Source organism: Schistocerca gregaria, chromosome 5 (assembly GCF_023897955.1).
Source record: "Schistocerca gregaria isolate iqSchGreg1 chromosome 5, iqSchGreg1.2, whole genome shotgun sequence".
Taxonomy (NCBI): Eukaryota; Metazoa; Arthropoda; class Insecta; order Orthoptera; family Acrididae; genus Schistocerca; species Schistocerca gregaria.
In genome coordinates, this window is record NC_064924.1 from 39,742,359 (window position 1) to 39,763,994 (window position 21,636).

Consider the following 21,636-nt stretch of genomic DNA (forward strand, 5'->3'; position numbering starts at 1 on the left):
TTCTAGAGCACGTTGGGTGACGCGGGATACATGCGGACGTGCATTGTCCTGTTGGAACAGCAAGTTCCCTTGCCGGTCTAGGAATGGTAGAACGATGGGTTCGATGACGGTTTGGATGTACCGTGCACTATTCAGTGTCCCCTCGACGATCACCAGAGGTGTACGGCCAGTGTAGGAGATCGCTCCCCACACCATGATGCTGGGTGTTGGCCCTGTGTACCTCGGTCGTATGCAGTCCTGATTGTGGCGCTCACCTGCACGGCGCCAAACACGCATACGACCATCATTGGCACCAAGGCAGAAGCGACTCTCATCGCTGAAGACGACACGTCTCCATTCGTCCCTCCATTCACGCCTGTCGCGACACCACTGGAGGCGGGTTGCACGATGTTGGGGCGTGAGCGGAAGACGGCCTAACGGTATGCGGGACCGTAGCCCAGCTTCATGGAGACGGTTGCGAATGGTCCTCGCCGATACCCCAGGAGCAACAGTGTCCCTAATTTGCTGGGAAGTGGCGGTGCGGTCCCCTACGGCACTGCGTACGATCATACGGTCTTGGCGTGCATCCGTGTGTCGCTGAGGTCCGGTCCCAGGTCGACGGGCACGTGCACCTTCCGCCGACCACTGGCGACAACATCGATGTACTGTGGAGACGTCACGCCCCACGTGTTGAGCAATTCGGCGGTACGTCCACCTGGCCTCCCGCATGCCCACTATACGCCCTCGCTCAAAGTCCGTCAACTGCACATACGGTTCACGTCCACGCTGTCGCGGCATGCTACCAGTGTTAAAGACTGCGATGGAGCTCCGTATGCCACGGCAAACTGGCTGACACTGACGGCGGCGGTGCACAAATGCTGCGCAGCTAGCGCCATTCGACGGCCAACACCGCGGTTCCTGGTGTGTCCGCTGTGCCGTGCGTGTGATCATTGCTTGTACAGCCCTCTCGCAGTGTCCGGAGCAAGTATGGTTGGTCTGACACACCGGTGTCAATGTGTTCTTTTTTTCCATTTCCAGGAGTGTATTTGAAGCTGTTATCATTTGTTTGTGTGGATAATTCTTTTTTTGTCTTAAAATGTATTTCTCTCCAAAAGTCTGTCTCATTAAGCCTTGTGTTTAATTGTAAATAGTTCTTTTTACAATTTTGAAAAGGTAATTTCTAAATCATGTACTTGCTAATATAATACCTTTTTGACACATAAGCATGCGGCAAAAAAGTGTTATCAGCAAGCGTTTAAGGAAGGCATCATTGGTGTCATTGTAATGTCACCATACAACGACACAGCACATTGTACAAAGCAATTCTTCCCACAAAACTCAAAAGTTATCCTTCATTTCACTTAAATGACTTCCTATCGATAATATAAGCTCAAAGTTTGTTTGGTAAATATTACAACTATGATCACACTTAATATTAAAGTTGTATTGTAACCTAGAAACATCTTTTCTAATAGTAATGGTCAGCTCATTTAGCTGAATACAGTGCATTCCACCACTTTTTAACTATGTGCAGCCATGAATGTGAAATGTCAGATACTTTTAGACGTTCCTTATGAGATATTAACAGCAAACACATTATGCTTAGTACATCATACAAACAATTTCAGTAATTTTTCTCGTTATGTTGACCATCATGAAGTTGTCAAAAAAATTGAGATACTGCCAGAACATGAGACCCATTACCTACACTTCATTAAAATTATTAGTGTAACCACAGACCATTATTCTACACCAACATGTAGCATAAACTCGCCTTGGTCATTTCCTAGAATTATGCATAGTATACTATCACAATATGTCACAGAAAAGGGCACAAATAAGTCCCTAATACATCAACACTCTACTGTCATCACATAAACCTCAAAAATATAGAATAATTCATAAAACTTCATGTTAATGTAAATAATATAAACATCATCAACTCTCCATAAGCTTCAGATAATTCCATAAATACACCCCAAGTAGAAAAACGCTCTAAGTCCACATACCTCATTCACTGTAACATATTACGAATTTTGAAACCTGAATTATATTTTACATCGCAAATGAACTTTCAAGCATCTTATGTATTATTTAGTTTACATAACCTGTTTATTTTTTTGTTTTACCTGCTTTGCTTTGACAAACACCATCTGTCCCTGAGCCTTTCTCCCTCAATAACATCACAACAGTAGTGAAACGGACACAGTTTGAAAAAATATACCATTTTCATTTCTGTATATGTTTTGTGTTATTTGACATCAGCTGACTACAAACACAATAAACACTAAAATGTTGTCATCTTACTTCCCCTTATGTAAAAACCCAATTTTTTTTCGAAATGCATCTAAATTTCCTAAAATGGCAGTAATTCAAACCCATTTATCTTCAAAAAAGCAGTAATGCAACATAGCGTACCATAGTTCAAGTAATCGAATAAAAAAATTATTTTATCGCTTCTACCTTTGGTTCGCATAAATATCATACACTTGAGACACAGCGAAAATGTCAAAAATATAAATATTATATGTAAGAGGTTTACAACATAAACGATAATAAGTGTTATATTTTGCTTTCCAGGCCCCAAGTGGTTTGTCATTTTCGTTTAATTAATTGGTACCATGAGATAATAAGAACGCTGCACAACTACATTATTGTGTCATGCACTAGTAAAAACAAGATAGATTGACAGTAGGAGGTAATTGCACAAGGATAGGAGGAAACATGCACTACAGAAATGTTAAATTATCGAATTAATACTGCAAGAGCATTGAGGCCCTGGATTTTTACATTCTCTTGGTCTCCATCTAATTCAGACACTGTTTATGCTTCAGTGACAATTTACCACTACTGGCTTCAGTGCAAACACAACACAGCGCCAAGGAAAATATCTAAGCGGTCTTTGAGCAGAGTCTTTTGGATTCTCTGCCAAGAGCATGTACTAGGAACACTGGTTTGACCGAGATCTATCCAGATTGTAATTTGCAACTCTGTTGACCCACCGTTGAAGCTAACATTTTCACAGAATTCTCCCACCGATAAAAATTTATTATTGAAATTATTGAGCAATATGAAAGTACAGTCATTGCTAGTCATGCATACTTTTTCATTGCAAGGTTTTGCTGTGTTTTCACATAATCTCTTGAATACTGTTATCCTAAAACTTCAAGAAGTAGAAACTGCAGCTTTTCTACTTTGTGCAACACTTTATTCAGTGTTTGGTGGGGCCGTGTTAACACATGATTTTGGCACATGAGCACTATTGCTTTCTACAACTGACTGTTCTTCTTTAACAACAGACTTAGTTTGTTATTAATTACATTGACTCTGCTGTCCAGTAAGTTGATTTCTTATTTGTTCACTGTTTATCTTCGTGGGATATTTTACGTTTTCTGGTACTTAAACTAAATTTTCACCACTGGATTTTATTTCAGGCACCGATAGGATACTGCTAGATTTCACTTGGTCACTATCAGATTTCATATCTGTTTGCGTATCTCCCTCTCTCCCTGAGATAATTCTTTCTTACTACACAACACTGATGAGGTTTCCTATCAACTTCTACATCTTTCTGCTAGTGAAAAATATCCTGACTCACATATATTACCATCCACTCCCTGCTGCTTAATTTTCTGCTTCTTATTCATTTTAACTACATTCGAGAGCAGAGTACTCCACAAAATACAAAGTTTAAGATTTTTCCCAGCTCCTCTCTTCCTCTAAGTTTTCTTGTTAAAATAATGTGTTTGTTCCTTGTTCTAAAAACATGTGTCTACCATAGTATTATGCAATTTTTCTTATTGCCTTAATATATGGGTTTTACTTTGTTATATTCTTGTGATAGACAAAAATTATGATAATGCTTGAGACTAAAAGTCTGTAAATCCTGGGTTCAGTAGCCACGTGTAAAGATTCTCCCTTAGTTGTCAATGTCGCAAATATTCAATTTTAAAATGCATTTCTTTCAAGTGTAAGTCTCTTCATATGCAATGTTTGTAGATAAAGTTCAAGAGAGGAATCTCGACACAAATTGGTAATTATTTACTTAACTTACCAATGTCATCAGTGATAATCTCAACACAACCCATTAGGTCCTAGGTAGTTCAAATTACATGACAGAAGTTAGTGACATGTTTTCAGTTTTTGATGTTTTATTTCCACTCAACTTTAATCAATACACAGTCACAAACACTGTACGAAATCGCAAGGCAAATATAAACTACGTACTCACATAAACATTATGAAAAATGCATTGGCCTCCTCACCTCAACGAGTTAAAAGATCTGCACATTATATTCACTATCTCTGTAATGAGGCTAATGCAATTTGTGCCAAGCAAGAATAGTATATACGTCACTGACGGTTCTGGAAGTTTCCAGAAAGTTCTACAGGCAAATTACTATCCACGTAACTTTCGTTTTTCAGTTTTGTAATATTTTCAATTCAAAGTTTATGTTTGCCATATGTAAATCCTTTTAGAGATTAATAGGTAATAATAGTACTGTTAGTTTAAAGGAAATATTGCCAAAGTTACTTTCATTATATTAAATTGATACCTTATCATGTATTGATTGTAAATCAATGACAGTGTAAATACATACAACTGTCTAAAATGACTTAACATGACTTTCCAAAAATGGAGTGAGTGATAGTATTCTCTTTTCCATGCTTTTACTTGCGTTTAACGGAAAACTGATTTTGATGCTATAATATTGTACCATATGAAACTATGGATATATAAATGGAAAAAATATTTGTAAGGCAAAGATTTACCTGAGTGCTAGAAAAATTCATAAATGTCCACAATTGTTAACAAAGGACATATCTACATTAACATTAACACCACCTATAATGAACGTCCTCCCAGTCTTCTAAAATTGCCAACGATGTCTGATGAGCCACCGAATTATGTGAAACAACCAATTTAAAATTAATTTCTGCTTGTTATTTGATGAACTGATTCCGACGTTTCATTTCTCAAAACCGAAAACTTGAGATGTTGATACTGTATGACAGCGACTGGAGAAACAGCAATCACAGATGATAGTCATATTGCAACAAAAGTTGATCAGTGAGTACCTTCAGCAGCAGTTCCCCGTTATGCTTGAAAGTACTCGGTTATACACTCAAAAAATAGTAAAGACCTTGGCAGGAGCATCTGTCTTGGATGGTAAAGTGTGTTCCATGTTTTCTAATCTACAATAAGTCAGTACAGTTTCAGTTTACGTCCTGGTCTGTCTGAGAGGCCGTTTATGTTCTTGGAGAACACAACACTTCTATAGGACGTTTCTGTTATCACCTTTGTCTGTGATGAACTCTCGCTGTCCACGACAATGTACTGGTTTCTGACATTAAATAAATCTGCGAGGCAGTTGCATGTTTAAATATGTGTTAGGTGTTCTAGAAATAATATAAAGCGTCAATAACAAATTCTGTTTACAAGCCGAGCCACTTACAATAAAACTCTCAAAGCTTCAATACCTCTTTCCGCCATCGTCATCTGGAGTTAAGATCACAGACTGCTGATGCTGGTATGCTGTTCTGCTTATATACTGGTAGGTGGAGACACTGTCCCACAATGTATGTATATTTGTCCTCGGAGATTTCTGGGATGGCATTTTTCAGTAAAATCTTCATGGTATATGAGCCGCATCAATGCATGAACAGAACACAGTGGAGGTCCTTTCAGTCAGTGATCTTAACTCTTGATGACGATGTTAGAGGCAGCTATCGAAAGTTCCTATGTTGTAGTTGAAGTGACCTGGTCTGTAAGCCAAGAAGATTTTATAGAAGCATACCACCACAAACATGCTTTATAAATCCATGCCGAGTTTCTTTTGAAAGTACTCAATGAATGTGAGCTTGGAATACACCCAACTATGCAGCATTAGATCTAGGTTAAGAATGTTGATCCAAAAGTCTTTCTATTTCGTCCATATAATATAAGTTGAAACTGTTCAAGAACGACAAAATATTAGAGTTTGTTCAGGCATATTTTCTGATTGGTTCGATATAAAGGACCTGCGGTATTAGTAGAGAGTAACAATGTGAGTTATTGGGTTTGTTATCACACTTACCATTGTTTTTGTAAAAATATCTTCAAAGGAGTTAAAAAGCCTCTAAAATGCAATCAGTAAAACGTACAACATAAAGTACTGAGTAATGCAACAACACTCACTTCACTGTGCTGCTCATCCATTGCATTCATTTAACTCATAAGCAGCACAATCATCATCAGTAACCCTATCAAAATAGCTATGACTACAACCAACACTGTCAGCAGAAGAAACTCTGGACAGAACCGACAAGAACTGGATGTAACGTAAGCTGGAGGGGGAAGAATAGAAGTGGACATTATTATTGCAAGTATCAAAATGCTGACAGTGAACGAAATGAGATTGCAAAGCACACGCATTACAAGCACTGCTGCCATTTGCGCTGTTGTCTAGTTATTTTCAGTGCAATACAGGCACAAAGATCAGTGGTGGTAATAAATCTAACGAAATGCTGTTACTCTCTAAGAAGCGACTTGAGATAGTGAATCTCTTACACCTCAGTAATAAGAAAGTATCTCTGGACAAGTCCCAAAATTTGCTCTTCTCGTTTGGGAACCACTTTCACAGGTGGGGCAAATAAAAGTGGTCCGGAGAACAGGTATAAAGGAATACAGCAGAGAAAAGGAAATACAGTACTGACCTGAGTATAGTAGATGTTGAAAGAGACCACCATTCACCTGTGGGCACTTTTGGTCCCAGGTCAACAAGTTGTTGAATGCGGATCGAAAATGGACTGTTGGAACTGCTGCAGATTCATCCCTAATGTTCTGCTGCAGTTATTGAAGACTATGAGGGTTGTTGCGATACACCTTAGGCTTTAAGGCTATCCACACACTAACCTGATCAGGTGGCCTGAGTGGACACTATGGGTCGTGACCAGACTGACCTTTGTTAACAACTGCGTCACGCGTGAAAACTGTGTAAACGTGCTCCAAGGTTGGACCAGCTGTACAGACAGTGGTTCCATCCTGTTGGAAATAACTGTAGGTCTTTTCCTCCTCCGTTAATGCTGCCACACGTTCACGGTCAATTGTATCCACTGGTCTGGGCCACTTTTACTTGCTCCACCCTGTATAAGTAAATGCATAAACTGGCGGAAAGTTCCTCCCATCTTCTCAGATTTCACATGGTTTCCTCAATTCCCTTTTCTTTTCTTCAGATATTTGTGACCTGCGTTTTCCAAAATATAGCATTTGATATTTGCGTCAGTGACAGATTTATCTCACATTCACAGCAACGTCAATTACAATAGTACAAAAATCGAGTAACCGTATGCATTCAAAAGGTTCAAACGCGCTTTGAGTTATAATAAGATATTAGTATCTGTGATTTATTGTTATATTTATTGCAATTTAATGTGGTATTTCGCAAGAGTGTGCGTTAGATGATGTCGTCGTCGACTGTGCTATTCACAAAGCGCTTAGATGGATTGTTCGTAATAGTACGCCTAAACCCACCTAACTGTAAGTTTTTTTTTCAGATGCATACAATAATATCCTATAGATAACCTCTCAGTTTTGCGCTTCTAATGTGCCGACAGCGTGATGCTGACGATGCCTCGCCTTACCAAAGAGCTCTACCGGGTGCACATCTTCGCCGACCCCGACCCGGACCCCATGTGGGTCTCCTGGACAAATTATGGAAAAACCGTCTCCATAAACCTCGACTGGATGCTATTGAATGACTACTCGCTCGGAGACATCGTCATCATGGACCTCAAGAACACGACTGCCGGACACGTCCTCCGGTCTGATATCAATATGATACGGGCTATTGAATTTGGCTACAAGGTAGGTTCTTTCAAAACATTGTTCTACATACACAAATCACAAATATTACCTTCCGTGGAACTTGTGGTACTTAAGTAGAGTTTTGTCCATTTAACGAGACGAGTAACACTACCCTTCAGAATTCCGTATCAGTTGCTTACATTTCCTCGTATCATAAGACTGAGACAGAAATTTCTCCCAGGTTTCCTTCTCCTGGAAGTACTTAAGTGTGAAACACAGAATAATCCTGTAGATGTATATATAGATAACTTTGTATAAAACATTTTTGGTTTCCTTGCAGCAGCACACCTGAGTAAAAACTTGAGTTTCTGACTATTCCAGCAACTGGCTAACTTTACATTTGAACAACCAGAAAAATGCAAGTGTTTTGTGAGTTGGCGGCATACGAAGACAGTAACGTCACTATGACCTTGACTGCACCACATCTTGAAGTTGTGGGAAATTCAAAAAAGCAAGCTAGTGGAAATGACCCAGTTATCATAGTGGTACATTCGAAAGCAATTCAGTCACAATTAAGTTCGAAAACTCGAAATTACATCACATGTGCCTGCAGCGATTATGACCCCATGCTCAAAAGTCTCTGAATGATCTGAAATTTGCGTTATGTTAAAAAATATGTAAGTATATTGACAATACTTGCAGTATTTCCATGGAGAAATTGCTATATCTGCACCTATATTTTACGTAAATTAGCGTCATCTTCAAAACTGTTCTTTTATTTGTCAGAAATACGAGAAGATATTGACTACACTAGTGTAACTAAGCATTTCTGATCTAATTCAAATGTTAAGCACCAATTGTGTAAGTCAATCGTTCGATCTCTGTACCATACTTGGTGTAAGGTACAAACGGCTCTCCAATCAATTATTTTTGCGTCTGAATTGCTCTACAAGACAATTTTTACTAATACTACATTATTCCACAGTCTAAAAATACACAATCTTCACCAGAATAGTGCAAAATTGTGTCATGTTCAAAAACAATTTGTCATAACCACAGTATTTCCATAAAGAAAAATAGGACCGAAGTACCGAAAGTTCCATACAAATTTAATTATGTAAATAGATAGTTCATCCATCCAAGGAGTCGGAAATATCGAAGATTTTTGCCTGTTATCGATGTCGATGCAGACAAGATAAATGTCTGCCTATCCCTGAGAAAAGGGTTTTTATCAAAAGGACAGACGGAATCGGGCATCGAATGACAAACAACAATTGTTTTTCGTGTAATATAATTACAAATTAAGAATTTGCAGATTTATTCCTTTCTTGTACTATAAATCCTTGCTTCCTGCAAAATAAATGAAAAAAAAAAAAGATTCAAATGGCTCTGAGCACAATGGAACTTAACATCTGAGGTCATCAGTTCCCTAGAACTTAGGACTACTTAAACCTAACTAACCTAAGGACATCACACACATCCATGACGGAGGTGCGATTCGAACCTGCGAACGTAGAGGTCGCGCGGTTCCAGACTCTAGCGCCTAGAACCGCTCGGCTACCTCGGCCGGCTATACTCGTTATTAACTGCTATCGTTTTGAGTAAATGGATTTCGTCGTCGAACGTTTCTTTCGAAAATGGAATGGAGTGAACAGCATAATGAAAGAAGGCGTTTTTATGAGACTGTGGATGAATGGAGGACGCAGGTACGATCTGATCAGTATATGTTTCTATACGAAAAAATAGTGAATGAGATTTTATTATCTTCTATTGTAAGGTCAGCCAGCCCAAAATTAATGACTCTAGCTCAACAGGGAGTACCCTCTTGCTTATTACGAGTGCATTTGCGAATATAAAAAAAAATGTAACATAAATGGTCGTATCTTTTGACAGCATCAAGTCAGAAGCTTACATTTATTACACCGCCAAAAGACTATAGACCTTATTATCCGAAACACATTTCAACTTGACACGTTGACCTGTTCCTGAGAGAAAGGGCAAACGACTAAAAATTTCTTTCGTATGTTATAATTATAAATTAACGATTTTCGGATTTGACTTCCTTTACTTGCATTGTAGAACCTTGCTTCTCTCCAAATTTCATTATTCTGCCCCAATTGGAATTACATTCTAGGTTTTACTGTGTGAGTTTGTGAGTATAAAAATATATGACATATAAATGGCCGTATCTTTTGATCACGTTAACTTAGAAACCTCATTTTGACACCCTAAAGGGACCCTGGTTCGTAATGTCGTAATATGTGACATAAATTTCAACTTGATGCTTCTTCCCGTTCCTGCTAAAAGGAGTTTTTAAGGGACAAAAAGACAGATAGACAGACCTCAAAGTGATGCTATAAGGGATCAGTTTTTACAGGTTGAATGAGGGAACGCTTAAATCATGTGACGTGAGCTGTATAAAGTAATGCTGTTCATTTCTCTCTCTGCCTCACACAAATACACAAACAATCTTGATGAACTTATTAGTTAAGAAGCACTTCTAAAAGTCTGTAGTTAAACCTCTTTACCATACCTGGTGCAAGGCACAACGGACAATCAAAAAGGTGGTTCGCTACCAAATTGATGTAAAAAAAACCACAATGCTTGTCAAATGTCACATTATTAATTAAACGTCTGAAGTATCCACAAACATACGTCATCAACTTAAAAATGCAATGTTTATGTCAAGTGTTACAAAGTCGTTTACCCAAACACACACACACACACACACACACAAATATCCATCAGAATAGATCCCAAAACAGAGCTGAGGGCTGTCAAATTCATTGTACAACGCTGTTTCCTCATTTAAAAGGTTACAAAACACACGTGGCTAAAAGTAACATCCTAAGCAAGTAGCTGACACTCCACTTTTAGACCTAATTGAGGAAATGCATTAGACCAAACCTGACCAAATCTATAACCTTAAAAACATATGCTGGCTAAAATACTATGTATAGTAGACAGGCACACAAACAAATAGGCAGTCTCAATTGCTGCGAGCTACTCGAAGAATGAAATTTATGTGATCCTAGCCTAAATGAAAGTATCAGTAAAAATAAACCTGACTAAACGTAATTGTAGTGGTTTTGGGTGGGTAGGGGGAGAAAAGACAATAACATATAAACTCTAAATATTAAATTGACGTGGCTGTGTCAAGCAACACACTACTTAAGCTTTATTCGAACGTTACATGCAGTACTGTCCATTAAAATTGCTACACCAAGAATAAATGCAGATGATAAACGGGTACTCATTGGAAAAATATATTAAACTAGAACTGACATGTGATTACATTTTCACGCAATTTGGGTGCATAGATCCTGAGAAAGCAGTACCCAGAACAACCACCTCTGGCCCTAATAACGGCCTTGATACGCCTGGTCATTGAGTCAAACAGAGCTTGCATTACGTGTACAGCTACAGCTGCCCATGCAGCTTCAACACGATACCACAGTTCATCAAGAGTTGTGTATAGTGACGAGCCAGTTTCTCAGACGTTTTCAATTGGTGAGAGATCTGGACAATGTGCTGGCCAGGGCAGCAGTCGAACATTTTCTGTATCCAGAAAGGCCCGTACAGGACCTGCAACATGCGGTCGTGCATTATCCTGCTGAAGTAAAGGGTTTCGAGGGATCGAATGAAGGTTAGAGCCACGGGTCGTAACACATCTGAAATGTAGTGTCCACCGTTCAAAGAGCCGTCAATGCAAACAAGAGGTGACCGAGACGTGTAACCAATGGCACCCCATACCATCACGCCGTGTGATACGCCAGTATCGCGATGACGAATACACGCTTTCCGTGTCCGTTCACCGCGATGTTGCCAAACACGGATGCGACCATCATGATGCTGTAAACAGATCCTGGATTGAGCCGAGAAAATGACGTTTTGCCATTCGTGCACCAAGGTTCGTCGTTGAGTGCACCATCGCAGGTGCTCCTGTCTGTGATGCAGCTTCAAGGGTAACCGCAGCCATAGTCTCAGAGCTGATAGTCCATGCTGCTGCAAACGACGTCGAACTGTTTATGCAGATGGGTGTTGTCTTCCATTTGTTGACTCAATGATCGAGACGTGGCTGCAAGATCCGTTACAGCCATGCGGACGAGATGCCTGTCATGTCTACTGCTAGTGTTACAAGGCAGTTGGGATCCAGCACGACGTTCCGTATTACCCTCCTGAACCCACCAATTCCATATTCTGCTAACAGTCATTGGATCTCAACCAACGTGAGCAGCAATGTTGCGATACGATAAACCGCAATTGCTGTAGGCTACAATCCGACCTTTATCAAAGCCGGAAAGGTGATGGCACGCATTTCTCCTCCTTACACGAGACATCACAACAACTTTTCACCAGGCAATGCCGGTCAACTGCTGTTTGTCTATGAGAAATCCGTTAGAAACTTTCCTCATGTCAGCATGTTGTAGGTGTCGCCACAGGCGCCAACCTTGTGTGAATGCTCTGAAAAGCTAATCATTTGCATATCACAGCATCTTCTTCCTGTCGGTTAAATTTCGCGTCTGCAGCACGTCATCTTGGTGGTTTAGCAACTCTAATGGCCAGTAGTATACTATTTTTTCCTACGCAATTATATTAACTTACATTTTTCTACATTTAGAGCAAGCTGCTACACGTCGCAACAACCAGCAATTCTGCCTAGCTCATCTTATATCATCATGTAGTTACTTACAGACGACACTGTCCCGTACACCAGAGCGTCACCTGCAAACAGTCGGAACTTGCTGTCTGTCAGGTCATTTATGTATGTAAAGAATAAGTACGGTCCCATCAAACTTCCCTGGGGCACTGCTGACGATATCCTTGTCTCTGATGAACAGTCTCCGTCGAGGACAACATACAGATTTCTAGTGCTTAAGAAGTTTTCGAGCCACTCATATATCTGGGAATCTGATTCACATTCTCTAACCTTCGTTAACAGTACACTATGTGATCAAAAGTATCTGAACACCACCAAAAACATACGTTTTTGATATTAGGTGCATTGTGTTGCCACCTACTGACTGGTACTGCGTATCAGCAACCTCTGTAATCATTAGACATCGTGAGAGAGCAAAATGGGGCGCGCCGAGGAACTCACGAACTTCGAACGTGGTCACGTGATTGGGTGTCACTTGTGTCATACGTCTGTATGCGAGATTTCACCACTCCTAAACATCCCTAGGTCCTCTGTCTCCGATGTGATAGTGAAGTGGGAACGTGGTGGGACACGTGCAGCACAGAAGCGTACAGGCCGACGTCGTTGATCGACGGAGACCGCCGACAGTTGGAGTGGGTCGTAATGTTTAACAGGCAGACATCTGTCCAGACCGTCACACAGGAATTCCAAACTGCATCAGGATCCACTGCAAGTACTGTGTCAGTTAGCCGGGAGGTGAGAGAACTCGGATTTCACGGTCGAGATGCTGCTCGTCATCACACATCACGCCGGTAAATGCTAAACGACGCCTCGCTTGGTGTAAGGAACGTAAACATTGGATGACTGAACAGGGAAAAAGCGTTGTGTGTTGTGGTGAATCACGGCACTCAGTGTGGCGATTCGATGGCTGGCTGCGGGTGTGACGAACACCCGGTGAGCCGGTCGTTGTGGCCGAGCGGTTCTAGGTGCTTCAGTCCGGAACCACGCGGCTGCTATGGTCGCAGGTTCGAATCCTGCCTCGGATATGGATGTGTGTGATGTCCTTAGGTTAGTTAGGTTTCAATAGTTATACGTTCTAGTGGACTGATGACCTCAGATGTTCAGTCCCATAGCGCTCCGAACCATTTGAACCATTTGAACACCCGGTGAACGTTATCTGCCAGCGTGTTTAGTACCAATAGTAAAATTCAGAGGCGGTGGTGTTATTGTGTGGACGTGTTTTTCGTGGAGGGGGCTTGCACTCCTTGTTGTTTTATTTGGCACACACCTCATAGACCTACAGTGATGTTTTAAGCACTTTCTTGCCTCCCACTGTTGAAGAGCAAATCGTGTTGCATCTTTCAACACGATCGAACACCTGTTCATAAAGCACGGTTTGTTGCGAAGTGGTTACGCAACAATAACATTCCTGTGATGGATGACGTGCACAGGATCCCGATCTGAATCCTGTAGAACGCCTTTGGGGTTTTTTGGAACGCCGACTCCGTGCCAGGCCTTACCGACCGATATCCATACCGCTACTCAGTGCAGCACTCCGTGAAGAATGGGCTGCCCTTCCCCAAGAAACCTTCCAGCACCTGACTGAACGTATGCCTGCGAGAGTGGATGCTGTCATTAAGGATAAGGGTGTGCCAACACCATTTTGAATTCCAGCATTAGCGATGGAGGGCACCACGAACTTGTAAGTCATTTTCGGCCAGGTGTGCGGATTGTTTTGACCTCATATAGTATGTAGTGAGGGACGGTGTTACTCGCTTTCCGGAAATCCGTGAATATGACATCTACCTGATACCCTCCACCCATGGTTTGCAGGCTATCGTGTGAGAAAAGGGCAAGCAGTGTTTTGCAGGAACGATGTTTCTAAATCTATGTTCCACTCGCAAATAGGGCGAGGGTAAAACGATTGTGTATATGCCACCGTACGAGCCTTGATTTGTCGCATATTATCTTGGTGGTCATCACACGCAATATGTGTTGGCGGCAGTAGAATCGTTCGGCAGTCAGCTCTGCTCACAGCAATAGCTTGTCTCTGTTTAGGAAACTCTTCTGTCTCTGGCAAATTTACTATATCTGAACTCAAAATATGTTCAAGAAATCGGCAGCAAACTGATGTTAAGTATATAGGTCTGTAATTATGTGGGTCCGTTCTTTTACCCTTTCTGTTTACGGGAGACACTGGCACCCATGTGTTTGTTGCGATCCCCTATCATGAGTGACTTCCTTAAACTGAAATTTAAAACTTCAACTTCCGTTTTGCTGTCTTCTGTTGTTACGAATTTCTACTAAAACATTCCTGTCGTCATCTGCGCGTTATTCTTTAAACCGAGAGTGCAACAGTCTCTGCTTCCTCAGATTTATCCGAATTTTGTTTTCAAATCACGTTAGGCCTTTCCCAACTTCAATCGACTTGTATGGCACATACTTTTCCAGAGCACGATTTACAATCCGTCTATACTTTGCCCATATTGCCTCTACGTCAGTCATATTGGAAGTAGCTGATGTCCATTGTCCAAGTGGGACGCTAACAATCGTTTACCAACTTTTCCTAGCATAAATCTCTCCTAGTGTTCCTAACGGATTTGTAAACTTTATAACCATGGTCATGAAGGTACAATCATAATCACTAATCTACATCTACATCTACATAAATACACTGCAAGCCACCGTATGGTGCGTCGCGGAGGGCACTCTTTACCGCTAATAGTCATTTCCTTTACTGTTCCACTCGCAAATAGAGCAAGGGTAAAACGACTATCTATATCCCTCAATACGAGCCCTAGTTTCTCGTATCTTATCTTCACGGTCCTTACGCGCAATGTATGTTGGCGGCAGTGCAACGGTTCGGCAGTCAGTTTCAAATGCCGGTTCTCTAAATTTTCCCAATAGTATTTCTCAAGAACAACGTCACCTTGCCTCCAGGTATTCACATTTGAGTTCGCGAACGATCTACGTACCAATTACGTGTTGTTCGAACCTACTGATAACAAATTGCTTCGACGTCTTACTTCAGTTTGACCTGGGATGGATCCCAAACACTTGAGCAGTACTCAAGAATAGGTCGCACCATCGTCTTATGTGAAGTCTCTTTCACAGGTGAACCACTCTTTTCTAAAATTCTCCCGATAAACCGAAGCCCACATTCCGCCTTCCCTACCACACTTCTGTCATGCTCGTTCCGCCGCATATCGCTTTGCAACGTTACACCCAGACTTTTAAACGATTTGGAAGAGTCAAGAAGGACACTAGTAATAGTGTATCCGAACATTACGAGTTTGATCTTCCTACTCATCCGCATTAACTTAAGTTTTTCCACATTTAGAGCTAGCTGCTATTCATCACGCCTACGGGTAATTTTGTCTAAGTCGTCTTGTATCTTCCTCTAGCCACCCAACTTCGACATATTACTGTACACCATGACACCATGAGCAAAAAAAAAAAAAAAAAAAACGCAGACTGCAGCCCACCCTGTCAGTCAAATCATTTATGTGTACAGAGAACAACAGGGGTCCTATCATACTTCCATGGACCACTTCTGACGATACCCTTGTCTCTAATGAACACTTTCCATTGAGGACAACATACTGGTTTCCATTATTTAAGAAGTCTGCGAGCCCGTAACATATGTGTGAACTTATTCCATGTCCTCATACCTGTCGTTAATAGCCTGCATTGGGGTACCGCTGCAATTGCTTTTCGGAAATCTAGAAATATGGAATCGGGGAAGCTGATTCATGGACATAAGCTTCTCAGTCTCAAGAATGGTTATTATATTCAAAGTGAGAATATGTTAAAGGGTTCTGCAAACAGAAGTTAGGGATATTGGTCTGTAATTTAGCGGGAACGTTCTTTTCCCTTTTTTATTTACTGGAGCCACCTGAGGGTTTTTTTTTCCAAGTCACTTGGGATATTGTGTTGATGAGAGATTCACGATAAATACAAGGTAGGTAAGGCGCCAATGCCGGTAAGGCGCCAATGCCATAGAATATTCTCTGTAAATCAGAACTGGGATTCCGTCTGCACCTGATGCTTTCAAATCTCCAAGTTGTTTCTCTACTCCAGGTATGCTTATCTCTATATCGTCCATACAGGAGTCTGTACGATGGTCAAATGACGGCAAGTTTTTACGATCTTCCGGTGTGAACGATTTCTTGAACGTGAAATTTAAAACTTCGAATTTCGTTTTGCCGTCTTCAACTGCCACACCAGATTGTTCAACATGGGACTGAGTGGAAACCTTTGACTCGCTTAGTGACTTTAGGTAAGACTATTCCAGACTCTATACTGACACTTTGAATAAGGTCAGGCCTGTTTGTAGCTACAAGGCCTAAAATATTTCCATTGCCTGTGGGCTGTATAACTAGTCACCCGAGATGGTTTTCGGAGAATGTGTTCTAAGATACTTCACTAAACTGTCTCTCTGCACCATCTAGTGTGACTCCATGGACGTCGCAGTCTAGAAGTAGTAGATCAAAGTCACCTCCGTCTAACATTGCATGATCTGTATATACCTGCATTACTAAGCGCAGGCTTCCTTCGAATGCCTCTACATCTGAAACGGCAGAACCTGGTGGTCAATAAAAACGTCCGATTACTACCGTTAGTTCACCTACGTGTGCTACACGGGTCCAGATAAGTTCACAATGAGACACAATTACCCCTTCATAAGCACATTTTTGTCAGCTGTAATCAACGCTCTCCCTGCTGTTGACCCTAATCTGTCTGTTCGAGATACATTCATTGTCCTGTAAATATTTCGGATTTCAGTCATTGTTCTGACAATAATTTGAACCTGACGACTTTCCTGGAGGGCAGACAATTTTGGAACTTTTTTATGGGTACTTCCACTATGCGCTGTTAAAAATGCGGTAGCCAAAACGGCTTTACTTCGTACGAGGCCTCATTTCCTGGCTGCATATTGACTGGCGAGCTTTCGTAAGAGGACATCAAACTACTGCAGAGCCTAGGAGAAACGCCGTGATCACAAGTACCCTGCTACCCATGTAGTTGCTTCTTATGCATAGTGTACCCCTGCCCTATCTAGCGCAGTCCCACAGTACTTCGCCTCCTAATACAGGTCTAGAAATCTACTGACAAGACCCTCACAAACTGATGGAATCGATGGTTGAGACTTTTTTCTTGGCTCCAAACCACACGACCACGGTCAACTCTGGAAACAATGAGCTCTGCTTGCGTCCTACAAACGATTCCATCACTCTTCATCACCTCTGCCAGCCACCCATAGGAACTGAGAACGGGGGGATGCTCTCATAACCCAAGCGACAGGCATCCTTGGTGGCGACATGAGCCACAACCTGAAGATAACTACAAATTGCATCCTTCTTAGCTGCTAGCAGGGGCCCTTCCGCAACCCAGATTAGGCTCCCAGGCAGACATTGGACTTCTTTCAAACGCTCTACGCTAATTGCATAAGGGGCTCCATAAAGCGCCTAACACTGGTGCCTTCGATAGCTAACAAGCCCCTCATCCTGTTCTCTGCTGGGAACTGCTAAAGAGTGAAATGACTAGGCCAGGCGCCCAGGAACCACATTGACTGTCCCTCCTAAAATTATTGTTGTCCAGTAGGTTTGTCTTTGGCTACTTTGTGAATTTTAGACCCCACATTTTGGAGAACTGTGTTTTTATTTAATAGTTGTATTATTACATTTAGTAGTTTACATTTAACGAGAGCCTTCGTACTGTGTGTTGCAATCGGTAATATTGCTTCCGCCTCCAAAAGTCTGTTTCTGTACATAACCTCCAGTAAGCCTACTCCAAGTGTAGTTAACACCTCTGATGCACAGTTTAAAATAAAAATTACATTGCAGTACTTGACATGGACATTGTGTCTACTGTTGTACTCTTCGTCCTCACTGAAATGATTTGTCCTCAAGTTTGCTGGCACAGAAACATGAACTGCTTTCCTCCAGTAAATGGCTGAACACCCAATTTAGACAGCCATTTGTTTGTCTGGTTGCTAACTTTGTTTAGTACCTTAGACAACAGGCTTGTTTTGACATCTCGCTGTGGTTAGGCCTAAGAACAGAATGTCAGCTACCTGACTGGGACGTTATATTTAGCCAAAGTGTTTAGTAACAATTTAGATGTGTAATTGGAATAGTAAGCACTTAATCAAAGGAAAATGTCGAATCAAAACAGCTTTAAGCCATGTAAATTTCCAGTTGTGATTGTTTTTGAGCAACCAGTTTCAGCGCAATCTTCAGGAGCCCTGACCAACGTGTAGGATTAATCCCACCTCTGGTCCAGTCACTGACAGGTATCCGTAGATGCTCGACACATTGAACACTTCGATCATCACGTGCCGACCGAGGTCGATCAGAAGGCGTGAAGACGGCGTAATGTGGAGCCGAAACTGGTTGCTCAAATAAGATAACAAATGGAAATATAGGCGGCAAAAGCTGTTTTGATTTGGGACATTTTTTACTGAACAACCAAGGTCTCCCAACCATCTATATAAAGATGGACTAACAGAAAGTTAATTTGACACTCCATAGTTTTGTACTCGGTACCAGTTTTGACATGTGTGTGTGTGTTTTTCTGATGGAGTCACTTTGTGTAGTTCAGTTGAAGCTTGCGTATTTTTCGCCATTGAAATACTGTAGTGTTGGAATTACTCACGTTTTTAGAACAGTTAGTTTGGATGTGTAAATGTTTGATTTGAGGTTCCCTTGTGCCCTAATCAATTATGGTATACAGATCTAACGATGGACATTCACATGAGCTGCTTAACATATAATTAGCTCAGTACTGCCAAGTCACTCCAGTACTGGCAAAGTTTTCAGTGTCGCTAGTGGTGGTAAAAACGTGTGTGTGTGTGTGTGTGTGTGTGTGAGAGAGAGAGAGAGAGAGCATAGAAATATGGTAGAGTTGCAATACTCGTAATTTTTAGAACAACTTAGATGTGTAAATATTTGATTTGAGGGTCCATTGTGCTGTTCTGTATGTATGGTACAGACATCAAACGATGGGCATTCACAAGTGCTGCTCAACCTGCAGCTGGTTAAGTAGTGCCGAGTTACACCATTACTGGCAATATTTTCGAGTATTTTTCATAAATAATCCAATAACTTCGAATATGACGCTCATTTATGCATTATTCAGGTGAAGCTTATGCATTGTTGACATAGAAATACTGCAGTATTGTCGATATTTTTACATGTTTTTGAACATAACACAAATTTCAGATCGATGGAAGACTTTACGCTGCTAGCACAAGTGAGTTAGTGCCAGCATTTAAAACTTTCTTAGATTTTTTGAATTTTATACACTCCTGGAAATGGAAAAAAGAACACATTGACACCGGTGTGTCAGACCCACCATACTTGCTCCAGACACTGCGAGAGGGCTGTACTAGCAATGATCACACCCACGGCACAGCGGACACACCAGGAACCGCGGTGTTGGCCGTCGAATGGCGCTAGCTGCGCAGCATTTGTGCACCGCCGCCGTCAGTGTCAGCCAGTTTGCCGTGGCATACGGAGCTCCATCGCAGTCTTTAACAGTGGTAGCATGCCGCGACAGCGTGGACGTGAACCGTATGTGCAGTTGACGGACTTTGAGCGAGGGCGTATAGTGGGCATGCGGGAGGCCGGGTGGACGTACCGCCGGAGAGGGAACTTGCTGTTCCAACAGGACAATGCACGTCCGCATGTATCCCACGTCACCCAACGTGCTCTAGAAGGTGTAAGTCAACTACCCTGGCCAGCAAGATCTCCGGATCTGCCCCCCCATTGAGCATGTTTGGGACTGGATGATGCGTCGTCTCACGCGGTCTGCACGTCCAGCACGAACGATGGTCCAACTGAGGCGCTAGGTGGAAATGGCATGGCAAGCCGTTCCACAGGACTAGATCCAGCATCTCTACGATCGTCTCAATGGGAGAATAGCAGCCTGCATTGCTGCGAAAGGTGGATATACACTGTACTAGTGCCGACATTGTGCATACTCTGTTGCCTGTGTCTATGTGCCTGTGGTTCTGTCAGTGTGATCATGTGATGTATCTGACCCCAGGAATGTGTCAATAAAGTTTCCCCTTCCTGGGACAATGAATTCACGGTGTTCTTATTTCAATTTCCAGGAGTGCATTTTGTTTCAGTAATGTTTGAATTTCCCTCTAGTACAACTGGATGATTTCCATCTTGCTCTTCTGAATTTCGCACCACCACCCTTTTGATGATATCATGCATTCTAGGTCACTGGCGATCTCATTGCTCCTGGCACGTGGCCAACCCACAATAGCTATTGCACTTTTCGAGGTAACTGAAGTGAAAAGTTAGCCAGAAGTAATGTTGCTGTTCTACTATCACATTTGCTATCTTCAGTAGGAGCGGCTGTCACTTTGGGATTATCATTTAATGCTTGAGTTTTTGTTCAGGTCTGATGTGGCCCGAAAACCAAAAATTTTTTATACAAATACTGAAGTCGTTAAATAAATCATTATATTTTGTTGGGTATTACTAAACTATAGATCTCCTAAAACACTTAATTTGCTAAAGACACTTGTTAGACAGCAGGAAAATGTATCATATTTTGATATCGTTCTAAAAGCCTTCCATCGATTCACCACTGAACGATACACAATGGAGACAGCAGTCTGTCGTTCGAGTACCCAAGGCCTACACTGCTGTAGGTCTCTCACTACCGACACGATGTATTCTGCTGGCGCTGTGCAAGCCCTTATCACACAAACACCAAAAGCGGTCTGTTAACTTACTGTTGACAGATCACCTTCTAAGCGAGAATCAAGAATACTTCACTAACTGTCATAACAGCTAACCCTGGACACGCAAGAGGTGACTATCACAATCTTTTTCGATACTCTCAGTGTCTATGTTTTACTTACTGTCATACAACCAATAAACTATGACTTTAAAAAGCCATCTTTTGTTTCTTTGTACTAGGTACACACGACCAACGAAGTGGAGCTTAACTTTGCACATGTTGTATAAATATTTCTAGAAATATATAGCATTTTACTCACTATAAAGTGCTGTTCATGAAGAACTAACAATATATCCCAAATAACTTTAAAACACTATATTGCCCTTAAACATGTAGTACACGAAATACTAACAAATGCTGCCCAATACACAACCTCATGTCTAACAATAACAAAAACTAGAACATGGCGGGAATTATGTATGGTCTTTTCATGTGCACTCCTTTGTATGATTCAGTCGGTAGTCTGAAGTAC

The 21,636-nt window shown here is 41.5% G+C and overlaps 1 protein-coding gene across 1 annotated transcript in view; it reads left to right on the plus strand.

Moving 5' to 3' along the window:
* LOC126272158 (retinol-binding protein pinta-like) overlaps positions 1-21,636 on the plus strand; it is a 260,190-nt gene that overhangs the window by 192,642 nt on the left and 45,912 nt on the right. Inside the window, exon 4 of the mRNA XM_049974791.1 lies at positions 7,576-7,825. Within this exon, the coding sequence (XP_049830748.1) occupies positions 7,576-7,825 (250 nt within the window). The remainder of the gene's footprint in view (positions 1-7,575; positions 7,826-21,636) is intronic.